Source organism: Myotis daubentonii, chromosome 2 (assembly GCF_963259705.1).
Source record: "Myotis daubentonii chromosome 2, mMyoDau2.1, whole genome shotgun sequence".
NCBI classification, from domain to species: Eukaryota; Metazoa; Chordata; class Mammalia; order Chiroptera; family Vespertilionidae; genus Myotis; species Myotis daubentonii.
The window spans coordinates 5311698-5325258 of record NC_081841.1 but is presented as its reverse complement, the minus strand read 5'-3'; the positions used below and the strand labels follow the sequence as shown (position 1 = coordinate 5325258).

Here is a 13561-nt window from a genome sequence, read left to right as displayed (position 1 = left end):
GCAGGCCTGGCTGAGGGATTCCCCCCCACCCCGCAAGTGCATGAATTTTCGTGCACCAGGCCTCTAGTATAGTAGTAGTCATTGCTAACATTTATCTAGCTCTTCTCATGTGGCAAGCACCGTGTTAAACAATTTATATGATCTTATTTAATCCTCACAACCACATTGTGAGGTAGTTTTATCAAGATCTCTATTTCACAGTTGAGGAAACAAATTTTTATACAAGTTCAGTAATTACTTTGCTCCCACAGCTGGTAAGAAACAGGACCAGAGTTGAACTAATTCCAGAACCCATTCTTTTTTGTTTTGTTTTTTTAGAACCCATTCTTTTAATCACTACTTTAGACTACAGGATACTCACTCTGGTTCTGGCTCCAACCAGGCAAGTCATTTGATAGTTCAATTTCCTTGTTAATTAAATGGGGATATTGTTATTTGTCTCTACCTATTTCACAGAGATATTGGGATCATAAAATGAGAACGTGTATAAGCTTTAAGAAGGAAAATTGCTTTATAAATCTAGGCACTGTCACAAGTTTCACTCAGATCTTCCCTCTCCCATGATCATAAAGGGATCTTCCCTCTTTCCTCTCCCATGATCATAAAGGGATTTAGCTGACATTATTAGCTCTCAAACATCCTCTGAAGTGGGTAGTGAGTATTATTATCTCCACTTATCAAAAAGCTGAAGCACAAAGAGATGATGTAATTTGCTAGTCAGCGGAAGAGCTGGGAATAAAACTCAAGATTCTAACTCCCACTGCTTATGTTCTTATGGTAAATCCTATTTCTGTGTTTCAAACAACTGTAAAATAGACATGGGTAGAAATTTTCATGTCAATTCAAAACCCAGATTAAATACTTACAGAAATTAAATTTTCTACTGCAGTGACACTTATATAATCTCTAAGGCTCTTAATGCTCACACTCTAGAGAAACTGCACAAAGAATCAAAAAGAAAAATTTCAATTTCCCAACTCTAGTTTTCTCAAATACCTTATTAATCAAAGATTATTAAACTGGCCAAGTCACTACCTAAGTTTCAACTAGTGAGTCTGTAAGGGAACATAAAACCTCAATATTAAGTTGTTCCCTCACAAAATCAGAAAAAAACATCAAATACATTCTCACATCATAAAAACTTAACATCCTATATAATAAAAGGGTAATATACAAATCAACCAAATGACGGAATGACCAGTCGCTAAGACGCGCACTGACCACCGGGGGCAGATGCTGAACGCAGGAACTACCCCCTGGTGGTCAGTGCACTCCTACAGGGGGAGCGCCCCTCAGCCACAAGCTGGGCTGATGGCTGGCGAGCGCAGCGGCCTGCCTCCGTGGCAGTGCTAAGGATGTCTGACGGACGGCTTAGGCCCGAGGCTCCCAGACTGTGAAAGGGCGCAGGCTGGGTTGAGTGCACAAATGTCGTGCACCAGGCCTCTAGTAACTATAAAATTTGACTTGGAAACTATGCAAACATACCATTCCACAATACCCTGAGCTCAAAATTCAAGTTCCAAAGTGAACTGTATAATTAAAACAAAAACAAAAGTACACATGGCCCCGTTATGATCATTCTTCTCCTGCATAAAAATCAAAATAAATTCTGTGCTTCCCACCCAAGCCCCACCACAGATACTCAGAAACCTTAAGTAAAATAAAAAGTAGTAATGGGCCAATTCTGCCTACCATTCTGTTTTGTTTTTTGTTTTTTTAATTTTTTTATATGTATTTTATTGAGTTTTTACAGAGAGGAAGGGAGAGAGATAGAGAGTTAGAAACATCGATGAGAGAGAAACATCGATCAGCTGCCTCCTGCACATCTCCCACTGGGGATGTGCCCGCAACCCAGGCACATGCCCTTGACCGGAATCGAACCTGGGACCTTTCAGTCCGCAGGCCGACGCTCTATCCACTGAGCCAAACCGGTTTCGGCTACCATTCTGTTTTAAATAGAGGATGAGTATTCAGTTTAGTCCCTAGTTAGTAGCTCCTCCCAGTTCTTGTTTTCTAGAACAACACAATGATCTTTCAACTAGAGGCCCAGCGCGTGAAATCACGCAAGACCCAGACCCATCAATGCACCTCCTGGACCGGTCATTTGGTTGTTACTGTGTTACAGTCACTGGCCTTTTATAATATAGATTATTACTAGTTTGATAATCACATATTTTGAAATTCCCAAAGTGGCCAGAGGAAAAATAAGAGACATTTCTACTCTCAAAATGAAATACCAGTCCACAGATACTTCATCATTATTCTCTCTGAGTGAATTATATTTATACATAAAAAGCCTGTCATTTTGTTATAGGGATAAAAATTAAGTCATAGGAACCCAAAAAACTAGTTTACTAATGTCAAGAGTTTGTTTCTTGAGTGGCTTGAGATGTCTAATTCCCTCCTAGCTACATACTACAAGTCCTACCACCTTAACCTGTGCTATGAGGGAAAAGTAAATGACATAGGACTCCCAGTTTTTTCAGAGGTTGTTTTAATATATTAGTCCATCTTTCCTTTGAGAAAAATCTTTGTCTTGGTTTCCATAATTGAAAGCAATCATATCCTCTGTTGGGTCAGGTGTGCTAAGGTCTCTGCAACTTTCATGTGAGTATGAATCACCTATCAATCTTGTTAAAATGCAGACTATAATTCAGAAGATCTGGGCCTACATGTTCAACCAGCTCTCAATGCTACTGCTTGACACACCACACTTTCAGTAGAGGACTCAAAGGAATATTTCCCAATAGAAATAATCTCAATCAGATGTTTATTGTAAAAAAAAAAAAAAAAAAAAATACAGCCTCCTCCAAGAGTTTGGAAAGGGAGATAATATTCCAGAGCCTAAACAAGATATTTGCTCCCTTCCCCTTTTCTGTGATTTTTACCAGGTAGTTGTCAATCCAATGTAATACCTTAATAAAGGTGCTGACAATTTATTGGGGCTTGACTTGATTGAGGCATGTTTGGACAAACATAAAACTTCAAGCCTTTCATAATCAAAGAGTTGATTCAAAATAAATATTTTAAAATTATGTCAAATACTAACGAATAAGTGATGTTTACAAATAGTTTATAAGAGAATCATTTGGGATTAATAATTTTAATTTCTCCCCCCAAATAAATAGCTCATGTACTAAAGAAGACACTTTTCCTTAAGCAGAAAAAAATCCAACAAAAATAAAATCATGCTCTCATGACATAGTCATAATATTATTTTCAGTGAGGAAAATAACAAGATTAACACATAAAAGGCATATGAGGAGAATTTCATGGCATAAAATTTGTTCTAGAACCTGGGGGAGAGGTTAAGGAAAGAGAACAGTTGGTAAATTTAAGAAAGATTTTAACTAGAAAATATTACACATGAGAGCAATAGTCCATTCTTTCTTAATAGTTCATTAAAACTAATCAATCCTACAAACTTTAAATTTTAGGTTTTCAATAATGCTTTCTCTTCATATGACCACCAGTCCAACCTTCCCCACAAAACTCAACCAATCATCATAAAAATTAAGTTGGTGACAGGTTCAGTTGGCTATCCTCTATATTTACCCTTAAATACTTTTAAAGCCAACAAGGGTAAAAATTCACGGTGGGAAGAGCAAGATTAAAAAACAGAATCACTTCTCTTCGCACAGAAAGAAACCCCCATCTTGAGCACCTGTCCTCACTCTGCAGGGTAAGGTGTCTCAGTGCTTGTATACACTCTTCAGTCCCATAACTGTGAAGGTAGCAGCCACCAGTTTCTCATACACAAGGAACATGAGAGCAGCAGTGAGGACTGTCTGCAGCAGTTTGGCTTCAAGGCCTTTGTAGAGTCCTATTATTCCAAATCTCCTAAAAGAAAAGAAATTTGAAAAGTAAAATAAAAGATTTTCTTTATAAAAGTGAACTCCTGCATCAAAGAAACAGTCACTACTTTGATAGCAACTTTGCAAAGGTTGATCCTCAGAATTAAAACAAGCAATGGAAGTTTTAGACAGCAACAGACTTCTGTTGTCCAACTATTTATTATCTGTCAAGGCACTTGAAGACCAATTAAAGTTCAGTATTCATGAGCCACCAATCCTTTGTCTTTATAATCACCATTAATTAGCAGAATGCTGACAATATCCCAGATAGGATGCAAATCCTAAAACCATCTTAATGCCAAGATCTGAGATCTAAGAACTTTTAGATCTTTGACACTCTCCCAACTCAGTTATTTAACTTAACAGTCCTTAAATGGTAGGAAAACTACAAATTGGTTTAGATCATTTTAGCTTCAACAGAACTAGGCAAAATGACAAAAGTGAAAGCTACCTAATTTTCAGTCTTCCTATACATTTGGTCTTCTAGCCCAGGGGTTCTCAAATTTAGCGTACATCAGAATCACCTTAAACCACCGATTGCTGGGTCACATCCCCAGAGTTTCCGATGTATTAAGCTTGGGATGGGACTCAAGAATCTGCATTTCTAATAAGTTCCCAGGTGGAGACCAGCCATTTAGAACCACTGCTCTAACCACAGGGAAGACTGCTTCAGCTAAAACCAAAAGCTCAGCGTACATCAGTCAAAACTCATAACTTCTCCACAGCTGCTGCATGTTGAGAGTGAACTGATCTCATATGCTAGTTCATCAGCAACTCCAGGCCTGTATACAGCATGAGCACTGAGATAGTACAGCTGATCAAGTGCTCCATGCACAAGCTATGCTGTATTTTATTATATTTGCTGTGTGTGAAAACCTATTATTTGGGGCAAATCATGTGATAAATAGCAATGAAAAGCCTTGACTCATGAATTTTTAGTTCATTAATTAACATGAATTATGTTCCCCTAAGAAAGTCCACTTCAGTGTTTCTCAAGGTGAGGTCTGCTGTGAGATAACAGAAAGTATGTATATTGGTCTCTGTTCCTGGTTCCTGGCACAGAGAGCTCCTAAAACCCTTGTGATTACTTGAGTGATGAGAGCAACAGGATCATTTCTTGTTGTAATATTTGGTCTCTGACCCCGGATCCTGACAGTCTTTCTAAATATCAGAATAAGTGCAGTGTCTTCTATTGTAATGAGATGACTCTTGGTGGGCTCCTGGATGGCGCAGGGGGGGTGGGGGGGATAAGCCATGATCAGAAGCTTGGAATTTCCAGCCCCATCTCCATCCTCCAGAGAGGGGAGAGAGCCAGAAAAAGAGTGGACAGATTGTGCCCACAGGATGAAGCCTTCATAAAACCCAACAGTATGGGGTTCAAAGAGCTCTCAGGTGGGTGAGCACATCCACGCCCCGCAAGGGTGATGCACTCCAACTCCATGGGCACAGATGCTCCTGTGATGGGATCCTCCCAGACCTCACCCTGCGCAGCTCTTCATCTGGCTGTTCAGATATCATGACATCCTTTAATAAACTGGTAACATAAATGTTTTCCTGAGATCTGTGAGACACTCTAGCAAATAATCAAATCCCAGGAGGATGGAGGCATGGGAACCTCAGACTTGTAGCCAAGTCGGACAGAAGTGACGATGAGTTTTGACTGATGTACATACCCACAAAGCCATTACTACATTCAGGACAGTGAACATCTCATCACCCCCGGAGTGTCCTCGGGCCTCTGTGTAATCATTCCCGCCCTCCTCCTACCCCCGCCCCAGGTCACTACTGATTTGCTTCCTGTCGCTACGGATTTGCATTTTCTAAGTTTTATATAAATGAAATCATGTCTGACTCCTTTCACTCGGCATAATTATTTTGAGATTCATCCATGTTGCTGCATGAATCAATAATTCCTACTTTTTTATTTCTCAGTATGCCATTATACAGAGATATCACAATTTATGTATCTATTCACCTGACGATGAACATTTGAGTTGTTTCCAGTTTTTGACTCTTACAAATAAAGCTGCTATTAACATTTGTGTGCAAGTTTTTGTGCAGACACATTTCCTGTCCCTCGGGTCAATACCTTGAAGTGGAATGGCTGGGTCCAATGGGCAGTGTGTCTAACTTTTTAGGAAAATGCCAAGCTGCTGTCCAATATAGCTTTTCAAATGCCAAGTTATAATCCCACTTCCTCTTTCAAAGGAGGCTCCTGCCTTATTTGATGTCCCTAATGATCAGTTTCTTTAAACAAAACAAGGAAATGACGAAAGTACATGCCTCACAGGACTACCGTTCGGATTAAGTGATATTGCTCACATAAAGCTTTAAAATCAGTGTCTGCCACAAAGCAAACACTCAAAAGTGATAGTTACTCTTAACAGCATCATCACTGTCATAATTATAATTATTATTACTCTCCCTACTCCCCGCTTCCTTCCTCACTATGACTACTGCTCTGTAATTCCTGCTTATTTCTATCTCTGAGAGAGATCACAGGATATGCACTCAAGCACAATGGTCTCTATATAAGATTTTGGAGGGTTCCCGTTATACAGGAGTTCTGCATATTTATAACAAAGTACAAGGACCTGAACTTTTCCCTAATTTCCCAAAGTACTGTCATATTGCACCAAAGCCCTAAAATGAGAAATGCCTGAGCACAGAATCCAAGGGAGAGGCTTCCAGGCTGCCACTGTCTAGGCGGTAGTGCCAGGTCAGCAGACCCAAGCGCTCCCCAGCAGAGGGGGCTGTTGAAAACGCACCTCACTCGCTGGTGAAGAAGATAGAGAACATTGCGGAGACTCCCCAATGTTCTGTTTTCTGGGTTGAGTCTGTGACGTCCAAACTGGGGAAGGAGAAAAAAAAAAAGACTGTGTAGTACTGCTTTCTTTATATTAATTTGTACCTGCAGAGGAAATTCTGTTGGGAGTGATGTCTTACACACCATACAGTAATAAAAATGTCCAATTAGTATGTAGATTTAATTAATACTCTGTTTCAGTGAAATAAGTGAAAATAAGAAATACGTTTCAATGAAGCAAGCAAGAGAATTTTCACTTGACAGAGAATTATGGGGAAAATTCTACCTCAAAAGAAAAAATACGCACCCATGATGAAGATATAAATATTGATAGTATGTATGACTTAATTTCCAGTCCTTTAAGAAGTTCTGATAAATACTAACCAGTTAGAACCACTAAAGTTTAAGCTCTTCACGTTATGTTTATCTGATAAAGTGTCAAAATACATTATTTGAATGCTACTGAATTCCTTTATATTAAGTACTAAGATTTAAATAATACATTAGTCAAAATACTTTTAAGAGATTATCATTTTTTGAACTGACATACTCTCACTACTTCCCCCATTTTATCCATCGATGAGTTCTTTGAATTTTTTTTTCTCCATTTCAGAGAGGAAGAGAGAGATAGAAACATCAATGATGAGAGAGAATCATTGACAGGCTGCCTCCTGCACACCCCACACTGGGGATCAAGCCCATAACCCGGGCATATACCCTGACCAGGAATCGAACCGTAACCTCCTGGTTCATAGGTCGATGCTCAACCACTGAGCCACGCCCGCTGGGCCAGATCATAACTCCTTCCATATCTCCTCTCTCCTCTCCACTGCTACCACTTTAATCTGGGCCACCATCACCTCTCACCTGTACTGCTGAAATGGCCTCCTACCTGATTCCCAGCCCCCTTTTCTCTTAGCCTTTGACCAACTCATCAGAATAGCCACACTGATCTACAATTGTAAATCAGAACACATTACTCCCTAGTGTAAAGCCCTTCAAGGGCTTCCCATGCATTGAGAGTAAACTCTAGACCTTCCTGCTACTTTTCTAAACTCATCCTGAGCCATTCTCCACCCACAGTGGCCTCCTTTCGGTTCCTAGGATTCACCAAACGCTTAGCACATCATGTTCCCTCTACCTACAATGCTCTTCGCATAGCTGGATCCTTATCTCACTTTCAGTCTTGATAATGCCTCCTCTGAGGAGCCCATCCCAACTCTTCTGTCTAAGGAGATCCCCATCACGCACCTCTCCACCAAGTCACGGAATGCTGCTTACTTTCTTTGTAGTTATCTTCTCAGTTTGTATTTATTTTGCTTATTTACTTGCTCATTCTCTCCTTAATGACCTCGTGGAGGCAGGGATTATGACTATTTTCTTCACCATGTGTACCCAGATCTTCACACGGAGCGGGCACTTAATAAACATTTCAATGAATAACCCAGAAATTTGGAAGTGTCCAAAAAAGCAAAACCATTAGCAGACGCAGAGATGCAGATCTTGTGAAGACCCTGACTGGCAAGACCACCACCCTGAGGTTGAGCCCAGTGACACCACTGAGAATGCCAAAGCTAAATCCGAAACAAGGAGGGCATCCTGCCTGACCAACAGTGTCCGATTTTTGCAGGCAAACAACTGGAGGATGGCCACACTCTCCTAGACTACAATATTCAGAGAGTCCACCCTGCACTTGGTGCTTTGTTTGAGGGGTGGTATCATCGAACCCTCCCTCCGCCAGCTAGCCTAGAAGTATAACTGCAACAAGATTACACCTGCCTGCACCCCTGGCCGCAAGAAGAAGGGCGGCCACACCAACAACCTGTGCCCCAAGAAGAAGTTAAATAAGGCCCTCCACCACTTCCTCAGGCCAGCAGGGCAGCCTTCCGGCTGAACTGTGACCCTGGGGCCTCAATAAAATTTCTTTTGTTGACTGGAGCAGTAAAAAAAAAAAAAAAGCAAAACCATTAATTCCTCTAGAATAAACTACAGGAATCAACCTCTGATTTTGCAAAGGATAATTTGCCCTGGGCACCAAGCAAATTAACGTGAATGAGAAGGATGCAAACGTACACTTTCCTGAGTCAAGAACCTTCCTCTACATTTGGGTTTTCTGAGACACTGTGTTACTTAAGAAATTGCGAATGTAAACTTTGTTCCAAATCAAATAGGACACCAAGTGATAGCCAGCCTGGTTGGCAGAATATAAGACAAATGGGAAAATGAATGAGGAAAGTTTAACTTGCTTTAAACAGAGAAATCATGTGTTTTAGAATGCTGTTTGACTAAATGCAGGAAGAACCCCAGCACTCACCCTCAGAATCGACTGGACTGTCTGCATGGGATAGGTAACTGTGGTGGCAATTGCTTTGGCTACTGCACCAATGATGAACACATCCAAAGAAGAAAGCTGGAAAGCAAAGAAAGACGAATCATGTCAATCCAAATAACAAGAACAGAAGATTACTGTTTGCTGCTTTCAAAATCAGTATTACCTTCATTCTTTTCTTTAAAAGTTGCCGTTTTAAACCTTCATAGAACATGAACTGGATGGCAGGATTGAAAACCAGCAGCAAGGAGGGAAACGTGCCATTCCATAAAGACAAGATTCCTTCATCTCGAATGATCTGTTGAAAAGCATCTAAGCAAGAAATCAAGGACATCTGATGACAATCCCATAACTAGAGAAGACAAGGCGAATTCTGTGCAAATGGTTCTATCAAGATTTCCTTCTTGCCCAGCTGGCATGGCTCAGTGGTTGAGTGTTGACCTATGAATCAGGAGGTCATGGTTCAATTCCCAGTCAGGGTATATGCCCGAGTTGTGGGCTCAATCACCAGTGTGGGGCGTGCAGGAGGTAGCCGATCAATGATTCTCTGTCATCACTGATGTTTCTATCTCTCTCTCCCTCTCCCTTCCTCTCTGAAATCAAATCTATATATAAAATTTCCTTCTTGTAATGATACTTTAGGGGCAAGTTCATCAGTTAACTACTCTTTGATAATTATCAGATACTGACATTACTAAGTTACTGAGAGACAACTTTAATCAGGGAACTCCTTTTGACAATCTGGAGTCAGAATGTCAAGTGTTCCTAAGTAATCACCAACACTGGAAACTCTGTATTACAGAGAATTGTGAACTGATAGCCTACGTGTTTCACAACAAAGGCCAGTAAAACAAAATTGATAACATAGTTCCTTGGAGTCCATTTTATAGGACTGACTTATAAGGAAATCACTGTCATTGCCAACACAGGAAAAGAGAGCCTGGCAGTGTGATACTATTAGAAAGCAGACGCTCATAGAGAGCAGACATTAACCTGGTATCTTTATCTAAAGCTAACACTAGGAAAAAAAGTACAGTAGATTATTCTTCAGATATATTCAACCCCTCCCACCCACACTCCAAGGCAGTAGTTACTTCTCTACCCCATGTCTTTGAGCTTGGCCATGTAATATGCTTTGGCCAACAGGATGTTAGCAGTCAAGATTCAAAAAGGGACTCGAAGTATGCTTGTACAACTGGGTGTGTCCTCTTGTGCATCACCATTACCAAGAGAAGAATATGCCTCAAGCTGGTGCCAGAAAGGTGATGAGACACATGGAGCTGAGACTCCCAGGCTGGGGTTGGCCTAGAGGAGTCAAATCCCTGTCAATTCTAAGACACATGAGCTAAACTAAACAAATGCTTACTATTGAATGTTGAGATTTGACGTTGTCTTTTATATAACACTAGAGGCCTGGTGCATGAAATTAGTGCACTGGAGGGGGGGGCGAGGTTCCTCAGCCCGGCCTGCGCCCTCTCACAGTCTGGGAGCCCTCGAGGGATGTCTGACTGACAACTTAGCGCTGCTGAAGAGGTGGGAGAGGCTCCCGCCACTGCTGCTGTGCTCGCTAGCCATGAGCCCGGCTTCTGGCTGAGCAGCGCTCCCCCTGTGAGAGCGTACTGACCATCAGGGGGCAGCTCCTGCGTTGAGCGTCTGCCCCCTGGTGGTCAGTGCACATCATAGCGACCGGTCATTCCGCTGTTCGGTCAATTTGCATATTCGCCTTTTATTATATAGGATCATTGTGGCAATAAATTCCAAATACAAAGAAAACCTTTAAATAAAAACTCACACAGAGACACTTACCAATAATACCTTTGTAGTTAGTTGGTACAATGTCTTCATTCCTAAATTTTGCCCCTTGCAGCTTTAGTCTGGTGTTTACCACCCAGAGTGGAGTTGTCAGCAACACATTCACCACTCCTTTAAAAAGGAGGGAGAGACAAAGAGAAAGCAAAATGTAACCTTTTGAGCTTTGCTGTCTTATATTGAAGCTACATACCAATGTTTCATTTATTCTTCTGCTACTGACCTACTAGGAGACCCACGGTACGGTGTCTCTTTGTGCCAGGGTACAACATAAGCCACTACTGTTAGAAGCAATTCAGAAGACTTGCTGATGGCAAAACGGCTGGCAATAGTACCTCTTCACATGAAATGGGCAGTAAGTTTTCTTATTTGTGTAACAGGAGGTAATCTGTCAATTTATATCGCATCCAAAGTAGCAATTTTGATATAGTTTTAAATACAATTTTTCAAAAACAGCTTTAAGAGACAAGTGGCTTATTGATCACATGCTAAGTCCATGACAACATCAGATAAAACACACAATTAACAATTCTCTCATAAGTAGTTTACATGGTTTTAAATGCATATGGATCTGGTATAATGGATGACAAGTGGTGACATTGGAAAGTGCTTCGACAGTGACTAGATGATTACAAAAGAGTTCCTCATCACTTAGGGGATTAGGACAGGCAGGCAGCAAGCAGTAGTTATGAACTGTCATAAAACACCCGAAACAGCTTTGCAAGCATCATGATCCTTACAAGCTTAAGAATGGGGATCATGGTCCCCCAAGGTTGCCTCAGAGTGGAACAATACAATGATTCAGATGCTTCCTTTTGAAAACACATAATCCAAATTTAACACCATCTTGAGATATTAATATATTCCTCATCAGTCCTGAAATGATTAAAAAAACACACACCAAAACAGAGTTGTAACAAAGTGCCTGACACATAGTATATACTTTATAAATACTTGTCAAATAAATATTGAACAAATGAACCTATGAACAAACTCATCAAACAACCATACATGGAGCTATCTGGCCCTAGTCATGCTGTGAAGAACCAAGAGCTGCAATCCTAAGGAAGAGAAATCTCTTTTACTAAAAGCCATTTAAACACAACAGGAGAAAGGTTTTGATTTAAGGAATCGCAAAACATACTACAGTCAAACCTCGGTTCTAGAATGTTTCCCATCTGGAACAATCTGGTTCTTGACCAAGTTGTTCATAGGAAAAAAGGTCTCAGTTTTCTAACAGGACTTCAGTTCTCAACCTGACAACCCTTTCATGCTGACACATCAGCATGACAAAAACATCTCTCGGGCCACAAAGGAGAAAATTCGAGTCAGTTTACTGCTAAACCTCCTGTGTGAACATCTCAGGAAATCAGGAGAGCGTGCTGTGAATATTTTAATGTTTTGTGTGTTTTGTTTGATTTTGTTGCTGGTGAAATGTACACTTTTCGCAATTTTAAAACATAAAGAGGCCATCAAGTGTGCTGAAGTTGCTAAGGGTGTGAAAGTGCTCATAAAACAGTGATCACAGGCTACTGAAGAGGTGGAAAAAACTGCTGTTGATTTGGGTAAGTGTAAAGCAGTTGGCTGGTTACAATTTCAGAGGCAATGCTATGTGAAAAAGCAAGATGCTACCCCCCTGGAATGAGTGCTGAAAGTGATTCATTCAAGGCTAGTAGGGGGTGGTTCGATAAATTTAGGAAAAGAAGTATTTGCCTATAGATTAAACAGTACATTAGAAAGTTTAAAACAGAAAACCATTTAAGGGTCTGGAATGGATTAATTCAATTGACATTATTTCTAATGGGGAAAAATGATTTGGTTTTCGAACAAATCGTTTCTCAAACAGCCTTCTGGAACAAATTAAGTTCAAGAACCCAGGTTCCACTGTATACTGAAAATACAGTCTAACCAAGAATAAGCCTGTGTGACAGCCAAGATATTAAAATTGTTTTCATTTGTTGCATACAGAGCAAAAGTAAAATATTTTGCTACTGCTCTCTTGGAAGCATTATGGGAACATATTTCTCAAAATAAAAGACATTATCAAATAATTTTATGAGCTGTATTTGTCATATTTTTATAGAGAGGCATTCCACCAAGAAGTCGTCATTAATTAGGACTCAATGTAGTCATACATTGTCACTTCAGGCATTGATCATAATCTGAATAAGTCTTAACCAGAGATTCCTGCTGGTCTCATTTTTTAAAAGCACCAGTGCCCAAGAGGCCAAGATAAAAGAATATCAATACAGGCCCATTTGCCCAGACTTTATAACGTACTAGAGCAGTGATGGCGAACCTTTTGAGCTCGGCGTGTCAGCATTTTGAAAAACCCTAACTTAACTCTGGTGCCCTGTCACATATAGAAATTTTTTGATATTTGCAACCATAGTAAAACAAAGACTTATATTTTTGATATTTATTTTATATATTTAAATGCCATTTAACAAAGAAAAATCAACCAAAAAAATGAGTTCGCGTGTCACCTCTGACATGTGTGTCATAGGTTCGCCATCACTGTACTAGAGGCCCGGTGCACGAAATTCATGCACTCAGAGGGGTGGGGGTCCCCCAGCCCGGATTGCGAGAGGGTGCAGGCCAGGCCAAGAGACCCCACCAATGCACGATCAGGGTCAGGGAGGGACAGGGGGAGGTTGGCCAGCCAGGGAGGGACAGCAGGAGGGCTCCAGGGCGTGTTTGGCCTGTCTCACTCAGTCCTGATCAGCTGGACCCCAGCAGCAAGCTAACCTACCAGTCAGAGCA

The 13561-nt window shown here is 40.7% G+C and overlaps 1 protein-coding gene across 1 annotated transcript in view; it reads right to left on the bottom strand.

The window, feature by feature from the left end:
- Window positions 1-3072: 3072 nt before the first annotated feature.
- SLC25A17 (solute carrier family 25 member 17) overlaps window positions 3073-13561 on the bottom strand; it is a 43862-nt gene continuing 33373 nt past the window's right edge. The window contains exons 5-9 of the mRNA XM_059681477.1: window positions 10796-10912; window positions 9156-9301; window positions 8975-9070; window positions 6623-6705; window positions 3073-3840 (exon numbers count right to left, since the gene is read on the bottom strand). Of these exons, the coding sequence (XP_059537460.1) occupies window positions 3693-3840; window positions 6623-6705; window positions 8975-9070; window positions 9156-9301; window positions 10796-10912 (590 nt within the window). The 3' untranslated portion in view covers window positions 3073-3692. The remainder of the gene's footprint in view (window positions 3841-6622; window positions 6706-8974; window positions 9071-9155; window positions 9302-10795; window positions 10913-13561) is intronic.